General features: G+C 45.8%; 1 protein-coding gene across 2 annotated transcripts in view; it reads right to left on the bottom strand.

Moving 5' to 3' along the window:
• SMARCAL1 (SWI/SNF related, matrix associated, actin dependent regulator of chromatin, subfamily a like 1) overlaps positions 1-3,233 on the bottom strand; it is a 39,699-nt gene extending 36,466 nt beyond the window's left edge. For both annotated transcript variants that reach the window (XM_030488668.1, XM_030488669.1), the window contains exons 1-3: positions 3,164-3,233; positions 1,300-2,214; positions 483-533 (exon numbers count right to left, since the gene is read on the bottom strand). In XM_030488668.1, the coding sequence (XP_030344528.1) occupies positions 483-533; positions 1,300-2,146 (898 nt within the window). In that variant the 5' untranslated portion in view covers positions 2,147-2,214; positions 3,164-3,233. The remainder of the gene's footprint in view (positions 1-482; positions 534-1,299; positions 2,215-3,163) is intronic.
• Positions 3,234-19,277: the final 16,044 nt, after the last annotated feature.

The following is a 19,277-nucleotide window of genomic DNA, read 5'->3' as shown; positions in this document are numbered from 1 at the left end:
TGCCCTTTTTCCTTTTCTGACACCCAAATTAACAGGAAAATATGTCTGGTTTTGGTTTGGTTTTGGGGTTTTTTTGTTTGTTTTTTAAAAAGAGCTGTTTAGAAAGAAAATACATGAACAGACCTAGAAATTAAGCACAAATTAAGCATCAGCAAGTAGAACACAGTTCTCAATACAGATTCATACGAGGTACCTGCACAGTAGATATTTTTCCTATGATCAGGCTTGTTGGAAGCTGAAAAATTCAGCAACATCAGAAAAAGTTAAATGTATGCTTGGTATTTAGATTATGTGAAAAATTCAGTTATTTCTAATCAACTACAAAACGTAAGAAAAATGTTATGAGCTAGATGCCTAAGAGATAGGCATTATATTTGAGTAGCACTGGTTTTGTTACTCCAGGCAATAACAAAGCTAAATAATAATTATGGAAGACAGTGGAAGGGGGTCAAGATTTGGATTCTTTTTTATCATTTACTTACTGAAACTGCTGTAATCTTCCAGGCTGAAATTCCATTTCTTCATATCAGGATCTAAAACAGGGCAGAATACAAATCATTTGGAGTAGGAAAAACATGGTGGTGTGAAATATTCATGCAAGGTAAGAGAGAATTCAAGCTACTCATGCAAACTTTTTTATACCATCTGAAAAACAGTACGCTCAAGTTTACAGCTACATGACACCAAAAAAGCCATAGGGCATATCAGTACTAAACCAAGAAGAATCAGCAGCCATTCACAGGGAGCAGCAACACATGTGAGAAACAAAAGTGGAATATAACAAATAAAGGCAGGGAGAAAAGACCAGAAGCAAGCCAAAAGGTGGAGACTCCACTGCTCTCAGTAATCCAGTTAATAGAATCACCTCATCAACTGTGAACTAGAGCTGAAGCGACCCATTTTCCCATACCAATTTATGATAACGTCTCTTCTTTCGCTCCCAAAGACTCCAACCAGCTCCTGTCACTACACTTCTTAGAGCACTGTTCATAAAGCAGGGCTTCTAATTTCTTGACTAAATCCAAGCCCAAGCTATTTACACCCAGAATTTCTTTCCAATTTCAGCTGCCTTTACTTTTTCAATCTCCATTTAATACCACATATTTTACCCCAGCAATAGCTGCACTGCTAAGAGCATGCAGCAACTAGTTCCAGCAGATGCTGAAACTTCAATCCCATGTAAACAGAGATCACTGAACCACAGAATAGTTAGGGTTGGAAAGCACCTTAAGATCATCTAGTTCTAACCCCCCTGCCATGGGCAGGGACACCAGATAACAGGAAACAACCAATTCTTACCATAGCTTTTGCTTGGTATCTTCTTAAACACTGCAATAAGTTCAGCATTATACCCTACTTCAACCTGAAATCGGTCTTCCCCATATTTCACACATTTTCCTCTTGTAACACTATTTGCTTTCTTGTAAGAGGCAGCTTCAATGGTAGAGCCTGCACTAATAGAGCTGGTCAGTTTCTGCATCCTACCACCTCCCCCTTCTCTTTCCTTTGGTCTGCTTGTGTTTATCAGCATTTCTGAATCACTCGGGTTGGCACTGCTTGGTGGTGAAACATATTTTATGGCAGATTTGTTCTGACTCTGTAAATCTTTACTACCGTCAGGATGCCCGTTATCAATTAATCTGGGATGAGATGCTTCTGTAGGGGTTTTGAAAGCTGGGTAGCATTTGGGCTGCTGGAATGTACCAAGATTAATTAAAGCTTGTTGTCCATGTTCCTGACCACCAGCATCCAAGTAATGTTTATGGGAATAACTCAGAGAATTTGGGATCGTTGTAGGCTTAATACCACTTGCTTGTTCCGAGTTCTCTGAACAATTTGTTTGTTGCTCTCCATGTGAACCAGCCATCTGTTGGTTTGCAGTGTAATGATTATAATCTTTCTGAAGATAGCTCTTCTGCTCCATGAGACTGTTTGGATTCTGTTTGTGCTGGCTAATGAACCTGACATGATTGTTCTCTTCCTTCAAGCTTCCCCGATGACCTGGATTCTGTTCTTTCACCTGAGGTCCAGTGATCCCCACGTGCCCACCTCTCTGGGCTGCTATCCTCTCTGCTCTCCTAGCCAAAGCCAACTGGCGATTCTCTTCAATTCTTCTCTTTTGTTCCTCTGTAAGGCCTGATGACATCTTCAACAATTCAAGCAATAAATCTGAATCAAAACTGCATCGGGAATTAATCACAGAGACACATACTTCTGTAAAAGACAGTAAAAAGAAACAACAGTTTCAACTGTGTTCCCCACAAAAATGCTTATTGTACTGATAACTCAGTATTATTAGCGACCATTACTGTAACTGATCCTACACAAAACCCCAGTAGTACAGCAAAGCTATCAGACCAATGCTGAGCCATCATCAGCAAGCAGATGCTGACGACCACTGCTGGAACTTTCTGTATCAGTTCCACATAAATAAAACATATAGAAAAAGGAGAAAATCCCTATTCTGCTACAGTTCTGAGCATGCTTCTCTGCAAATCCCAGCAGAACTGGTAAAATAGCCAAGCATAGGGACACCCTGCAGTGCAGAGCCAGCCCTGCAAAGGCAGATGAAGGCAAAGCAATACATATCTGCACAGCCTTGTGTGGAAGTGTTTCATATTTATGGCACATAACAGCAAAGATGGGGCAAAACCCTATCTTTCCTGATCACCTTCCAGTCTGTGGGCATCTCACAATGTATAGCAGATACATACTGAATCCCAAAGGGAGGAACCAGCTCCTCCCTTGAGAAAGGGCCACTCACAAGCCAAAGTCATTCTGATAAAAGTGAGGAACCCGGCTCCCACTACATCTCCCAGGAGCTGGCCTCACTCCATCTACTCCCTGCTTCATGTCCCAAAGGGGCTGCCCACCTTGCAGCCTTGAGACCTGTTTTCCCAATCACCCTGTAAGAAGTGAGGCTCACCCCTTGCCCCGCTCCTCTCCCAGGCACCCGGCTCCCCTGTCCCAAACTGCACTGAGGTCCCGTCCCCCGCCCCGCAGGCTGGCATCCCCGCCATCCTCCAGCACGGCCGCTACCACACCACACTGGGGCCAGGGGCCACGCCGCGGTCCCTCCTGCCCCCCGGGGACTCCATTACAGCCCGCGCTGGGCCCAGCCCCGGCCGGGCCGCTTCCCCCCGCCCAAGGCCCGCGCACCCACCGGCTGGCAGAGCCCAGGTTCGCCGCCACAGGGCGCGCAGCCGCGCAGACTACAACTCCCAGCAGAGCCCGCACTCCCGCCCGGCAGCGCCAAGCGGCCGCAGTGCGCGGCATACCGGGCACTAAGTAGCGGCGCGCGGGCGCTGGGGCCGCTGGGAAATGTAGTCTTCCCCTCCCGCCGCCATCTTAGGGGCGCTGAGAGCCTTCCCGCCGCTCTCCCGTCGAGGTTCGGGTCAGGCACACACACCGTGTGCAGCGAGCCTGTTGTCGGACACGGGCTGAGGCTCTGCCCCACACAGCACCCTGTGCTGCACGGCTAGGGCAGCGCTCCCTCACCGGCTGCTTCTGGTGTGTGGGGCCTGGTACGCCAAGGTGCGTGGCTTTTAAATGGGTGACTGTGAATGGGGAATAAAAAATGGTAGTAATGTATGAGAAAGAATGAAAACACTGTTGTGAGCAGTGAGGAGGGAATCCACCCCAGAGTGTTAAAAGCAGTAGCTGACATTTGACAAGGCCACTGTCTGTAATCTTTGAATAGAAGTGGAGATGAGCGGTGTTCTTCACAACCAGAAGAGGGCAAATGTCAGAGCTACCTACAAGAAGGGCCCAAAAGAGGACCCAGAAAAATACAGGGGAAAGTATTAGAGCGATTCTTCCTAGAAATGATCACAAACCAAATGAAGCAGGTGACAGGGAAAAGCCTGGCAAATCATGCCAGACTAACCTGATCACCACCTACAACAAAATAGCATTCCTGTCTACATAGGGAGAGCAGTGGATGTTGTTTACCTAGACTTCAGCAAAGCGTTCCACCCTGTCTCCCACAGCCTCCTCCTGGATGAACTGGCCAGATACAGACTAGAGGGGTGGTCTGTGAGGGGGGTAGGAAATTGGCTCACAGGCTACACGCAGAAGGTGGTGGTCAAGGGGTTTTACTAAGGCTGGCAGCCTATCACAAGTGGGGTCCCTCAGGGATCGATACTGGGCCGCCTGGTGCTCAACAGATTGCACTGGAAGAGGTTTCATCTTGATATAAGAGATTGAGAAAAATATCAATCAGTAGAAAGACCTCCCCAGGCACATGGTGGGGTCCTCATCACTGGAGGTTTACAAGATACAATTGGACAAGGTGCTAGATATCTCATGTAGGCTCCCTTTCCCACAAAAGGCTGGACCGGGTGATCTTTCAAGGTCCCTTCCAACCTGGGTTGTGCTGTGTTTCTGTGAACATCTTCATAATAAGGTGTCATAAATTGTGACCACAACGGATCATAATCCAATTAAAATTTTATTAATTATAGCAAGTAGAATATGAGCAAAAACAGCGCTGGACGACAGGGGAGTCTGCGCTCCGCCACTGCCGTGCTGAGCAGTTCAAACAGTCCCTTTTTATACATCTTTACTTCCGTGTTCATGAAGTAGTGGAGGTACTCTGCGCATGCTTCAGTTGTTGTTAGGGGGTCGTTTTCTACCTCCTGGTGGTCGTTGAGGCCGAAATAAGAAGTCTTTCTCCTTTATCCCATAGTTGACCCCTCATTCACATGTCCTTATCTGGGGTTGTTTGTCCTGTTTCTGTCGGTTCCTGGAAGTCTGGCGGTTATCTTGCGATTGTGGTTATCTTATCTTACTCAAGCAGTGTCCGGGTTTCTGTTTGCATAAGCGATTTCACATCTTTGTTGCCTAACCTTTACATTGAGCTTAACATAAATCTTAATAAACAATATCCTAGTCCATAGTTTCTCACAATCCCCCCTTTTTCTTTTTATCCTATTATTGTTTATTAGACGTTACTTTCATTTTCGGCACTGCGAACAAACCTTTTTCCACAATCCCAATATTTATCATAACACTCACAAGGTAATACCTCACAATTACAAAAGGCATAGTTCCCACGTGGCATAATGTATTCACAGCAATCTTCATCTTCATTAATAGATACACTCTTATATTTTGCCCCAGACCTCGTAGTTAAAATAAGCAGTTTAGCTATGTCAAACCGTTCTTTAATAAAGTGTATTTTATGTTTGTTATTGTCTAGTTCATAGGTTTATGAGGGTTTCCATTTGCTTGGGTTATTATCAATAACAAAACTAACGGTATACCAGAAAAAAGGGTGTCTGTTAATTTTGCCAATTTAAGTATATTTTTACCAGTCCTGGGGAAGTTCGGCCATTGCTGCTTTTGTGTCCCATCGTTCTGGTTCTTTTCTCCACAGTTTGTTCCTCCTCTGCCTCGCCCGTCGACTCGGTTGCTTCGAGCCACGGGGTGTACCATCTTCTCGGCAGCAAGGGAATTCTTCAGGAGAACAGTTGTTTCGGGCTTTCTGCCTGTTTATATAGGCTTCCCACTTTGCAGCTTTAACTAATGGGGCAAAGTAAGACACGGTCAGTACTTCCCTTCTGCATTTTATAACCAAAATTTCAGCTACAAAGGGGACTGGTTCGTTGGAGTGGTAGCAATAATATTGAGGGTTTATTCCTTTGGCAAAAATTTCCCACCACTCATGGGATTCCCGAATAATTTCTTGTTTAGACTCTAATTGTTTTAATTTCCACTCAGTGAGAGTTCTTTGGATTTTCCAACACTGTGTGCAAACTCCTATTGGAGGGTATCCACATTCACAATGTGTCTACCATTTATCCTGGCATACCTTACACCTAAAACAAGCAAATGGATAACAATTGCAGTTCAAATCATTACACCCACCTAATTCGTATATCTAGAGTGCATATATTATTTACATCAACATATCTTCTATATTTAATATTGTGAGGTTGCATAAGTTTAGCAATTTCCTTCAACACACTTTGTACGCTTCCATATATAATAGAAAAAAAGAGAAATAATTATAGCAAATATAAACAGCAATACACACTTTATACCGAAAGGTAATGCGGCAAAATAATCAAATAAAGTCTTTATCATTACGTTATCTTTTCAGGGTTATCTTGGTGTCACCTGGAGTACTGATTACTTTCCAGTGGGGTCTCAATTAAGTTTCCCATTTCGGTTCTTTTAAAATCTCGTAGGTCAGCCGAGTTTAGGGGTACGGAAATATATCCGATCACAGGTTGAGGTCCCCCCATGGGTATTTCCCTTAGGGGGTACATCTGAGCTGCCCCTTTTTGACTTCTAGTTACGCGTCTAGGAAGAGGGGGAGACCCTTGTTCCGACTCTGGTGGGGGAGTGGGCGCTCTGGGGACTTCTGTGGGAGCAGGAGGAGGAATGTAAGGAGGGGGGGTTAGAAGGGTTTCGTCTAACTCTTCCTTCTTTTTCTTTTGTTTAGTTTTTATTTCATTCAGCGGATAAAGTCTAGCTCTCGGTCTTTCTAGCCACACTTCCGCATATTGACTCTCCTCCGGGTTAAGGGGATTTTTATTATTAACCCAGAGGTTTAATTGCTGTCTTACCCAATCTTCTTCTGACCCATAGACTGGCCAAAAGACATTTTTAGAAATCTTCTTCCCTCCCCATATCTTAGTACAATATTCTATCATTTTTTGCTTATCTTTCCCTAGGGTTCCAGGGGAATATCTCCAATTGTCTAAGATATATGCCAGAGGGGTATTCTTAGGTACAGTGTGTACCCTCCCCATGGGAGTCGAAGGCTTGCTGCCCTTCGCCCCCATCTTCTGGATTATCCACAAACACACACTCACTCGCTCCCCTTATTCCTGGCCCAGTCCCTCGCGGGAGGTGGGAAACGCAGTACTAAAGGGTCCACACTCGCTTGGTTCAATATATCGAACCTCTCATTCATTATAATCCAGGATACCCAATCCCGCCCGAACGGCGAACCCGCGAACAACTTCGCAGTATACTTACGCGTCCTGCGTCTTCGTCCGGACTCCCGTGCACAGAATTTTATGGGATTTTACCGGTCCTTTTTTGCTCAATATCCTAGAATTTAGGTTCGTCGGTAAGGTTGGAGTGAGCTGTTGGTCGCGGGGCCGCGAAATGTCGCGGGGCGCCTCCCCGGAGGACCAAAGCCCACCGTTCCTTATCCGAGTCACGGCACCAGAAATTGTCATAAATTGTGACCACAACGGATCATAATCCAATTAAAATTTTATTAATTATAGCAAGTAGAATATGAGCAAAAACAGCGCTGGACGACAGGGGAGTCTGCGCTCCGCCACTGCCGTGCTGAGCAGTTCAAACAGTCCCTTTTTATACATCTTTACTTCCGTGTTCATGAAGTAGTGGAGGTACTCTGCGCATGCTTCAGTTGTTGTTAGGGGGTCGTTTTCTACCTCCTGGTGGTCGTTGAGGCCGAAATAAGAAGTCTTTCTCCTTTATCCCATAGTTGACCCCTCATTCACATGTCCTTATCTGGGGTTGTTTGTCCTGTTTCTGTCGGTTCCTGGAAGTCTGGCGGTTATCTCGCGATTGTGGTTATCTTATCTTACTCAAGCAGTGTCCGGGTTTCTGTTTGCATAAGCGATTTCACATCTTTGTTGCCTAACCTTTACATTGAGCTTAACATAAATCTTAATAAACAATATCCTAGTCCATAGTTTCTCACATAAGGTAATTAACTCATATTTGCATCAAAGTTCTGAAAAAAAGAGTCTCCCAGGGTTTTAATTATATATTGGGCTTAATTACACACATTGAGCTGCCCTTCCTGGACAGTCATGATCCCCATGTGCATGACCGGAGTGTTACCTGGGGAGAAAGCAGAGAAGAAGCCCTGTAATCCCCTCCCATCTCTGACGCACTACCCTGCCCAGTGGCAGGTCTGGAGCTGCTGCCACGCTGTCCCCAGATGCCATTTTCTCCCCCCTGACAGACCCTTTGGCTGAGGACACTGAAGGCAGCTGGCTGTTTCACAGTTTATTCACTCTTCTCTCTGCTGGTTAATTAGAAAAAGTTATCCTTAAATTGCTTCCTGATTAAGCAGCAGTGACTGCCGTTAGTCAGGAGCTCATCAGCCTGAGAAAAACAAGGCAGGCAGCAGGAATGGGTGCGACTCAACACACAGCAAAACCCTGGGAGTGCTGTTGCTCACCTGGGAATCTTACAGGCATGGACGTGAGCACACCATGTGCACACAGGCGCTGGCAAACACACCACTTCTAAGGAAAACCACGGGGCTGAGCAGAGGCCCAGGCCCAGGGTTTTGTCCCAGCTTCTCTTAAGAAAAAAAGTTGAACCTTTTTCCACATCCAGGCCCCCTCACTGCACAGAGGGTTTACTAGGAGAGGATGCTCAGCCCCATGGCCTCTGTTCAGAGCCTCTGCCATTGCCCGCCCTTCCCCTGCAAGCCAGCAGACTCCAGCTGGCTAGGCAGCAAAGAAAGAAAGGAATGGGTGGGAGACCTTTTTTAATCCTCCTTGTCCCACTTTTAACTGCCCAAAGCTAAACCAGATCCCAGTGTCACATATGGGAGAGAGAGAGAACATACAGAGCATAACCCTGCAACTATTTCCAGCCACCTTCTCCCTCCCAGCAGCTATTGCGTTCCAGGTCTCTGGTGATGGCTCCTTGTATTTTGGGAGATTGGGGGGGGGGGGAGGGGGGGAGGGGGAGAAACTTGGGAAAAGTGGAGAAAAGCCCCTATCAGGGAATGTCCCCAAGTTATGAAAATGATGAGAGGGGAGCATCATTTGCAGAGAGCTCTTGGGTTGCATGGTCAGGCAGACACACAGAGAGACGTTGAAGCATTTGTTCCAAATGGCACAACTTCAGCGAGGCACAAGAAACAGCCCAGCCATGCAGAGAACAGACCTACAAAATGAGAGGCTGTTTATGAGCAGTTTGCTGGTAGCACTCCAGGTGTCCTTTCAGTCAGAACATGCTTCCAGCAGTGGCTTGGACGCACCCTCCACATACTGGGTCAGGGAGCAGAGATGCAGTACAAAAATCCTGGGAAGACTAGGAGGGTTAGCACACCTCAGCTCTGCTGCAGAGGAAATGGTTCACCCACTTCTGAAGAAATGCTCCCATTGGTGAAAAAAAATGTAAGGAATTTGGGTTCCAGTGCTGTTCTTAACAGGATCTTTCCATCACTTGGATCATGCTCTAAATATCCTCCCAATGGCTGGGCATCTGGTCCTGACTCCTGGCTGCCAAATGAGGACAGAACTGCATCTTGTGTGAGCAGCAGCTAATATCCAAAATACAAGTGACCCAAGACCCCAGAGCTATTCTGGAATCTCATGGATTGTCCTCTGAGAGGTTTTGAGCTGCTCTTAGGAGGTCCTATTGCTGTCTCAGTGAATGTATTTGCCCCGTTCCACTGCCCTGCCAACACACCTTGGTGGTTCTCCACATGGACAGAGCTGGCTGCCTTCATCCTGGATGAAGGGCCAGCCTGCACTCTCTGCTGGGGTTGAATTGCATGTAAAGCTGCTGTGCGTAGCAAGGACATCTAGCAGACAACTGGAAGTCAGCCTAGGCTAACAGTCCTCGGATGCCCCAGCTTCTTGGAGGGTTTTGGTAGTTCACGATGAGCTCAGAGACACCATGACCAGTGCCCAAATGTGCCAGCTGGCTAATGGGCAACCACAGCCCTGGGCTTGGAGGGTGCTTGGGTTTGGGGGGATGCTGAATCTGCATATCCCCACCTCACCCCATGCCAGTTCTCCCTGGATTTCTTGGACAGCTGTTATTCACTTCTACTTTCCCTCTGCCATCATGGCACATCAAGGACCTGCCAGCCCATTTGACAGCCCAGCTAGTACTGCAGGTTGACTGAATCAGGCCCTTTTTCCAAGCACCAAAGACAAAATTCGGAGTTTGCTGAATCCACCTGCCCTTGAAACTCCGATGAAAGAGGACCTGCGGAGGCTTTTATTTGAGCTTTTCCAGCATGAGAAGGTTTCTCCCCTCCTCTGACTGCCAGCTCAGTGAAGACCACTTCTTTTTCTCTGCTCTTTGGCCACCCAGTGCAAGGAAAATTAGTCACCCTCCACTCTTTTGAAGCAGCCTCTTTTATCTACACAGCTTGTTCCTCCCTGGCACGCTGAAGCCCTCCTGCTCTTGTTTATAGTACAACCCCTCCAACAGATTGCAGGGTCTCTTTTCTGCCTTCTGTCCTTCTTGGCTGGATTCCTCTCCACAGCTCCAGTCCAGAGCAATGGTCTGCACAGCACATGGCCTCCGCTTCGCTGCCAGGCCGCTGCCACACTCGTAGGGCTGCTGCAAAGCTAAACTGACTCTTGATCTTACGCGATGCAGCCCAGGTGTGGGGGGCAGCTCACTGGCAGATTTAAAAGAGAAAAAACCCACATCATACGCTGAGATGCAGACAGTGTTCCCAAAGCTTCCGTGTCGCCAGCATTTAAGACAATGTGAGCTGTGATTCAGCTAGGATGAGGGCACCAGCAATGTGGACTCTCCAATGTCTTATAGTATGCTTAAGATCAGGGCAGGGCACATCCCTCTGCTTTAAACAACTGTGGTTTTTTTGGTCCAGATGCTGAACAGAACTTTATCTTGGTGAAACACAGTTGAACTGGCAGAAGAGTGCAAAGTTAGAAGGGATGGCTTGTGTGCACACAGAAAATTTAACTGCATGAGCTTTATTTCTGTAGGAAACCAGGCTAAACAAACCAAAGTTGCATTCCCAGTTCTCTTCTGGAGCTTAAATTACTGGCCTGGTTTTCAAGCTCAGAATAAGCAGCTAATCCTATGGCCTTAGTATTGATGTGAAGCCAACTTTTAAGATGTTGTTTATTAAAGGTAGCCACAGTTTTTTGCCTTTTCTCTTCCTGTTGCATGAGAGACCCAGAGATATGGAGAAATCCTTTAAGCAGGAACATCAGAGGTTACTGATGTTAAATAATTAACCACCAATGTAATATTAACGGTCCTTTGCCCTTGCACAGGAGTAGCATCTCTCCTTGGAGGACCTCAAAGCATACTCCAGACCAAGAGAAGCTGGTGGAGCAGCTCTGGACTTCTGTGGATGCAAAGTCTGATGCCAAAGGGGCTTCCAGGAGGCAGACCCACGGTTGTGGCATGCCCAAGACTTTCCTAAAAGCTCTGAGCTTACAGTGGGTTCTGATACAACTGTTTGCATCGTCTGCTGTGACTTAGATGGGAGCAGCATAAGGCCACTGCTTTAATTAGGAACATGGACTTAGTACAGGACTCTGTTCTGCCTCAGTCTTCACTCAACCAGTGAAGCAAGAAGGTTTCTCTCATCTTAGAAACCTCTGTGAATGCAGTGAATGGAAAGCGAGCTAGGACCTGGCCTTGGCAAATGGCATACTTAGGCACATGCTTAACTTCAAGAGTGTACTTAAGCTAGTTGAGCCTCCTCCTTCAACAGAGATGATTTTCCTTTATGTTGGGAGTCTCATCTGCTACAGAAGGGGGGAGTCACAAGGTGATTTATTTATTATACTTTGTATAGCAGCCTGATGTAGAAAACTCTTGCTGTCAGCTGCTGTATTTTGCTACCAGCTTGTCTCAGTGACTTCCACTGGGCTCCATGGGATAGCAATTATTCCACAACAGGGAGTGCTCTTGAAGTGTCTGGGCAGCATTCTCACAAGGTGCTGCTGCAGTCTGCCTGGGCAGTGCTATACATCTCTCATTATAAATAGCAAGGGTCATAGGCAATGAGAATGCACATGCCTTTATTGGGGGGGGTATTTCCCCGTTTTCATCACAGTAAAAATTGTGATAGCCAGATCCTGAGAAACAGCTACAAAGGTTCTGTTTAAAAGAATGTGGCTACATAAAGCAGATGCTCATCAAGTTAAATAAGGAATTTAATTAGCCTGCATTTTATCTTGTTTTCAGCAATATGACGACAAATCGCATCTTAATAAAATAACATTAGGGAACAGCACAATTCCAGTGCTTCAGGAAATGAGAAGCAGTATAAGTTATATGCCTCTTCCCACCCAAAGAAGTTATTCAGAAATCTGACATGATGTTAAGATGGATAATGTTTTAGCAAAATGGTCCTCTGGCATTTAGAAAGATTTACAGCCCCTTTCAGCTTTAAAAGGCTTATTATAGGGTGGTGAGGGAGAAGGAAGTGGCATGAATGGCCCAAGAGACTGGTAGTACAATGAATATTTTTTATTCTTATGGTGGCACAGGCATGCAGGGTTCTTTACAAGTGAATAAAGAGTTGTCCTTTCTGCACTGGGGCTATAACTAAACATAGACATCGTACATTGTACCATAAGTGGTGGGTTTAGTGTTTGTCATGTAGTCGAGTATGCCCAAATTCAATTACAAGCTCACATTTGAAAAGAAAAAAGCAAAAAGAGTTTTGTGTAACATCGTGAGGACAGGCCATGCCTCACCCTGAGAAAGGTTCATGAAGGATCCACAGAAAGTTTGCTCATGTCATGGTTTGGCGGCTGCAAAAGTTTGTCTAAGATCAGTTGTAACTTCTGGGACTCAAGAAACTAGCATTGTTTGGAATATTTCTGTCCAGTGAAAAGGATTACAAAACACAAGAGTTACCACAGTAAAAGATTATGTGATTTAGCTTCATTATACAAGAATAAAGGAACTTTTCATCCCATTCAGCATGCTTGTCCACTGAATCCTTTCTTTTGTCTGTACCACGGATCAGATCCATGCTTTAGGTGATAGATCATGGTATTGTCACATGGCTGTCCGCAATAAAATGCATGTTTTGATCCTGGGTGGTATCTTGAGGCAATATATTTCACTTGCTGATCATATGATGTAACAACAGTTATTCTTGGTGGTCTCTGACATTTTCCATGTTTCAGATTCAGTGGTCACTCCATAGCTCTCGTATTTGGAAAGGAGAAAAGTACTAGAGTTGCCTGATTGGATCTCATGTCATGCAAGGGTGTACACGTACGCAGACAGCACACACATTGAGTTTATACATGTATACATATTTGCATGCCTACAAACATATATACTTGCTTATATAGTGATTTTCTGGATTCATGATTGGATGTATTAATCTGAGATTATGCTCAGATTAGACAACAGAAATGCTTCAGTTGATGATTTTGGAGTCTTCTGCCAGTAACTTCTTGGCCTGCGTTTAGTTTAGGTTGATGAGGGCTGAAAGCTGTTGCTCTCTGACAGCTGTTCACTGGTGTATGTGAAATGAGTTTATGATTCTTGATTCAGATCCTAGAAAACAGATGTCCATGCTACAAACCACCTTTACTACTGAGACCCTCAATAACACCATGTACAGGGATAGTGATGAAGGTCTGTTCCTTGCTATGGGGCAGCCTTGAATCAAAAGACAGTGTAGACGTACAGGTTGGGAGTGGGTCTTCTCTTTTAATAGGCAACAAATTCCTTTTAAAATTATCTTGCAGGAGCTAGATTTAAGGCTGAGTGTAGAAGTGTGAGGTTTTCCCTTCTCTCTGTTGGTGGAAAAAATTTTGAAATGTATTGACCTGGAAAATCCAAGCTCAGAAGCAGCAGCTGGGTTTTCAGCAAGTCCCTTGGTTCTTTCCCTGTTGTCCATCTGGATTCACTGTAACACAGAGAAATCAAGCATTGCCTCTGAGATCAAGTAAAGTTTGGAAATGGCCACCGTCCCCATACTGTTTTGCTAGGATGGGTGGTGCTCGCCCGTGCTGTGAGAACACTGCTTGCTGGATGTGAGGGGCTCAGGTCTGTAGGCAGCTGTGGGCATGACTTTTCTCATTTGCAGAGCTGTTTGCAGAATTGGGCCCTAAGCCCTCCTGGAGTGAATTGTGAAGCAATACACAAATCAAATCAAGATGCCGACTGTGGCTGCATCACAGCACAATATCGTGCTGACAGAATTTGAGGCTAAAAGCAGTGACGTTCATGTCTAGCGATGTCTAATACATCATATGATTGTAAAGTGACAACTGAGTCCTGGAGGACAAAGACTAACCCCCATATGCCCTGCAAATATTTTCCAGTCCACAGACAAGTTAAAGACCAGGTCTTTAAAATCATTTGATGCAGCGCCTGAACTTGATCTCTTAACAGCAGAACAGGTAGTTCCTTCTGAATTTGTGCATGCCGTCAGGTTTCATTCAAGGTCATGACACCATGTGGTATTAATGTTCCCTGTGGATTCAACCAACTTTTTAAATAGATTTTCCAGACTTCTAGTAATTACTTAATTGACATACAATAATATAAGAAACGAAGCGTATTCCTATAGAGCAGTCATACTTCAGACAGGCAACAAGCTACATGACAGCAGAATTAAAAACAAACAGGAGAAACACTTTTAGTTGTCTCTGCCTCATCCGCGATTTCAACAACAAAGCTGCTATATTGCCAGGTACTGATCCCACTACCTGAGATTTGTCCAGGTTGAGGACTTATTAGTGCTTATTTGAGGGAAGAGGGAGAGAGAAAACACAGCTTGTATAAATCAGATTAAAGTATTGACAACTCCTAAGCAATGCTCATTCCAGGAACAAGCTCACTATGTGATAACATCACTGCTGTAAAAGAAGTGCATTTTGAATGCATGCCACTTTGCAAATACCTGGTGGGTCATGAGTTCTTAAGGCTTAGTTCCTAGAAGAGAAAACAGGATTGCTGTAAAAGTTAAATACTCTAGATAGAGATTATCCAAATGATATAGTAGAAAAGAGATTTAGCAGCCACTGGACCTTGCTTCGTCTGTAGTTGATGGTCCAGAACCATCTTGGGTAAGAGTAGAGTAGTAATTGTTATAGCTGATGCAGACTATATGAAAAAAATTAAGGTCTTGACCCAGGCCTAGTGGGCAAAGAACAACACTGTGTGCTGTGATGTGCATTTGGCTTGCACATTCAGTGGGAAGGGCATGGTTAAATGTGAACCTAGACGAACAAACTCCTGTCTCTCCTCTCAGTGTGGTTGCTGGACGTCAGGACCATGAAATATTAATAGCATGTGTTAAAGAGTCCCCCCCTCTGCCTGGTACACAGACTATGTGCATCTGTCTGCTTTCAGCCACGGAACTCAGCTCAAGCTATGGACACTGGTGCTTTTCGCTTGGGAGCCCTCAATGCACCCGGCAGCAGGGCAGCTTTGCCACTGGTGTTGAGTCTGGGCTTGGCAGATGGCTCCAGCTTCCTGACTGTCATGCTGGCATCTTGCATCAGCACTAAAACCCCCTGTGTTATTTTTATTTGATACATTAGTCTTTTTTTTGCTGCAAAGCAGAACATGAGCAAAGGGTTGGAGGCAATGTGAGATGACCAGAGGAGGGATGGATAGCAGGTTAGTAGGGAAGAAAGGGGAGAGCTACAGCTAAAAGGAGATCTTCAGTAGCTCTACCAGTATCCCATCCCCGTTCCCCATCCCTCTTTCACACACAGACAGGGAGCTGAGCAGTGGCAGATGGGGAAAGAAAATAGATAAATAAAAGTGTCAGTAGGATGGATCGGTTTGCACTTGGTCTCCTCTCATCTCTCTGCATATGTCTGCTGGTATGTAAAGATCACACAACCAAGGGACTTGGCACTGACCTGGAAAATTTAAACCACTGAACATAAAAATTAATCAAGAAGAAAAATGTAGGAAGAGGTGATCAGCGAAGAGAACAAAAGGAGATTAATTTTTTTTTTTCCCCTGTGTACTTCAGGATTTCATTGGGACAGCAATTTTGTGGGAGCACATATTGCCAATGCCAATGCCAGAGCAGCTCTGCCTCAGAAAAAAAGAGGCCTGGAGGGCAGTTTCTTGTGCGGAAATCCCTCATGGTTTTGATTCTTTTGTGCCTAAATGAGGGCTTCCTACAGGGCATCACAAATGGACAACGGTGAACTCAGCAGCAGAATCCCAACACATGATGGCTTCATGCAGGAGAAATGTGATCTCCGTCTGCAAGCTCTCCAACTCCACGTGGCGTTGGGCAGGGCAGTAGGAGGATATATCTCAGGGTACTCTGGACCAATTTTCCTGTAAGTTTCCAATTTTCCGGTAAGCTGGTGCATCCAGAGGAAACACTTTCCCTTGGTGTGGTGCCACCATGTAACTGGAAAAGCAGCATCCCAAGGAAGAGATTGTTTGTCTGCCTGCACTGCCTTTTGCCTGAATAATGATGACTCCAGCCATGGGCTTTGTTTAGCATTTGTCAGCAGCAGTTCCTCATCATCATAATGTATATAATGTACATAATGTATGCTGCCGCTCTCCTGTCAGCTTATGATCTTCCTATGGGTCTCATCAGACCCAGGCCCATTCCCAGAGTTACCATGGTACTACAACACCATGCCCTGCAGGTGACAAAAGCTGGTCCTACTTTGGGCTAAGCCCATTTGACCTATGCACCCTCCTGGGTGAGGGAGCCTGGACAGAGACCCATGACATTGCCACCTTGATGGGGTTGGGTGATGGTTGGAAGCAGGGGAAAGAACAGCCACCAGCTTCTCTGGTGGGGCCATGGCAAGCTTGAATGCCAGTCACTGCTCCTCATGGGGTAGGTGGGGAGGATCTGAGGCACGATGTTGCTGGCTCTCCTGGCCTCCATGTCTGGCATGGAAGCCTTACTCAGGACCACAGACAGCTTCAGTGATGGGATGAGGTTCAAATTTAGCCTGTGTCTTATGCATGGAAACCTTCCTTTTTAGAACATGCTGGAAACTTTTTCCTAAGGCGTTATTTATCCTCCAGGGCATCCTTTCTTCCTTCTCATTGATAGTTTCTACAGAAATGCAGGAACTTTGGTGCTTAGTCACTCTACCATTCCTGCTGTTTATTGCCTCCAACGGGCATAATTCTCTGCTCAGGAGAACTTTGCGAGTTGCTGTGGAGGAGCTGTGGGCTGTTGTCATCCAGTTTCCAGAGGGCAATAAACAGCAGCAGTCAGACTTCCATGGAACAAAGATTGTGTGATTATTCAGTCGTAAAGAGAGGGAAGAAAAACAGATATATATTGTGCGTGTGCTTATTTGCACATCACACAGGGATGTGCAAATTACTTTCAGAAAGAAAGTCTTGCTATGAGGTAAAATAGGTCCCCATGTGGTGCTTCACTGCTGACTAGAATGAGGGAATTCTCCTGCCTGTGCCTTGGTTTCCTGTTGCAAATCAAAGGGCTTGTAGCTCTTGCCACCTAGCTGAAGTGCTTTCAGGGCCAGGAGTTTATTCATGCCCTTAGAGGGCAGTTCAGAAAGGCAGGGATGTGAGTTTGGGGTTGACGCAAGGGAGGGAAGTGTTTCCGGGAGTTAATGTCATATGTTTTCCCCCTCTTCTTGAGTGAGAGCAAGCGTTTGTCTGGGAGGAAGGTCTAGAAAAATACATTAGTCTTAAGATGGAAGGGGCTGGTATTAGAGCCAGCCCATCACCACAGCCACCTTCATCTGACCTGAGGGTTAAAAAAATATCACCAGGTGAGGATAAAGCCTGTTAGGAAGGAAAAGCCCCTTCAACAGGAGGGAATTGCTGCCTACGTGCAGACGGTGGCTCAGAAGCAAGTGCTTTTGTGGGTTGCCTTTTGGGGGCTGTGAGACTGAATACTTCAGTCTAGTGAGACTAGCTCATTAAGAGCTGCATGGCCCCATGACCCAAGGACCAGAGGAGGTTTCCAGCTCATCAGCAGTGAAGGTTCAGCCCACTGGGAAACCCAGCACCTTCATGGAGGTGTTCATCACCTGACAGCATCCATCCCTAAAATGCTCCCCCCACCATAAAATGTAATTACAAAACACTTTAACTACATAAATTTCTAAATCAATTATCTTGGCAAGAAAATGTATATGGTTTTGAAATTTCCCTTTAATTAACATAACGTGTGTTAGGAAGCAGTAGATCTAGGCCGTCACTTGGACTTAACAGTCTCTCAGTTCACATGCTCCTGAGGCCCTGGGAGAGTGTGTCAATGCAATGCTCAAGCTCCCTTTTAAATGCTGTGTCTGGGCCACATGCAAGGCCAAGACCTCCCTTTCAGAACAAGGATTCCGTTCTGAGATTCTACTGGGGGACCCTCTTTAGAAGTCCAACTGTCAAAAATCAACTCCTGTTTCCACTGGTGTAAATCCATTAACTTTTCCCGCTCACTGCACTTCCATTTCTTGATGCTTTCATCGCTGGCAGCACTCCATCTCTGACAGCCCTGCCTTTAAATCCACACTTACCCTCTTATCTCTGTCTTATCTCTGCCTGATGGAGCCCTCTGTTCTTTCACTGACAGACACTGCACTTGTCCTTTGTGCAAAGGCACAGGGAGAAGTCACCAAGGAGAGCGTTACCTGCCAGTGAAATCTTTGTGCACTTATTAGCAACAGTCGTGAGCTTTCCTGTATTTCTGATGTGCATTGGAGCATATTCAGGGCAAGAGAGAGAGGGGCAACACAGTATTTTAATGGGCTGAGGGTTAGCCCAGTGTTTTGTACTTCACATTTCCAGGCAGATCTGGAAACTGATTGTTCCTCATGTGGAAATGATGTGGAGCTGGTGCATGTGGAGGGTGCTTCTTCAGCACAGGGAGAAACTAGAATGTCCTCCTACAATGTTCATAGAGTGGATCACAGAAACATAAGAATGGTTTGGGTTGGAAGGGACCTTAAAGATAATCTAGTTCCAGCCCCCTGCCACGGACAGGGACACCTTCCACTAGACCAGGCTGCTCAAAACTCCATCCAACCTGGCCTCAAACACTGCCAGGGATTGGGCAGCCACAGCTTCTCTGGGCAACCTGTGCCAGTGTCTCACCCTCACAGAGAAGAATTTCTTCCTAATATCTAATATAAATCTACCCTCTTACAGCTTAAATTCATTCCCCCTTGTCCTATCACTACATACCCTTGTAGAAGTCCCTCTCTAGATTTCTTGTCAGCCCCCTCTAGGCACTGAAAGGCTGCTATCACATCTCTCCGGAGCCTTCTCTTCTCCAGCCTGAACAAGCCCAACTCTCTCACCCTGTCTTAATAGGAGAGGTGCTCTAGCCCCCTCATACTCTTTGTGGCCTTCCTCTGGACTCGCTCTAACAGGTCCATGTCCTTCTTGCGTTGGGGGCCCCAGAACTGAATGCAGTACTCCAAGTGGGGTGTCACGACCGCAGAGTAATTCTCTATTATGTGCCCTTCTCTGATCCTCCAGTGTCCCCTCCCTTCTCAAGACCCACTATATTCAATGAGGGTCACTTCAGAGACACCTAAAATGGCCTTCTCCTCATGTCTGGACCTTGGCCTCTGCCAGCATGGAAACTCATCTGCTACTGATGAAACTAA

The sequence above is a fragment of the Strigops habroptila genome, chromosome 5, assembly GCF_004027225.2.
Source record: "Strigops habroptila isolate Jane chromosome 5, bStrHab1.2.pri, whole genome shotgun sequence".
NCBI lineage: Eukaryota > Metazoa > Chordata > Aves > Psittaciformes > Psittacidae > Strigops > Strigops habroptila.
Note: the sequence above shows the minus strand (reverse complement) of the source record. Positions and strands in the feature narration are given on the sequence as shown.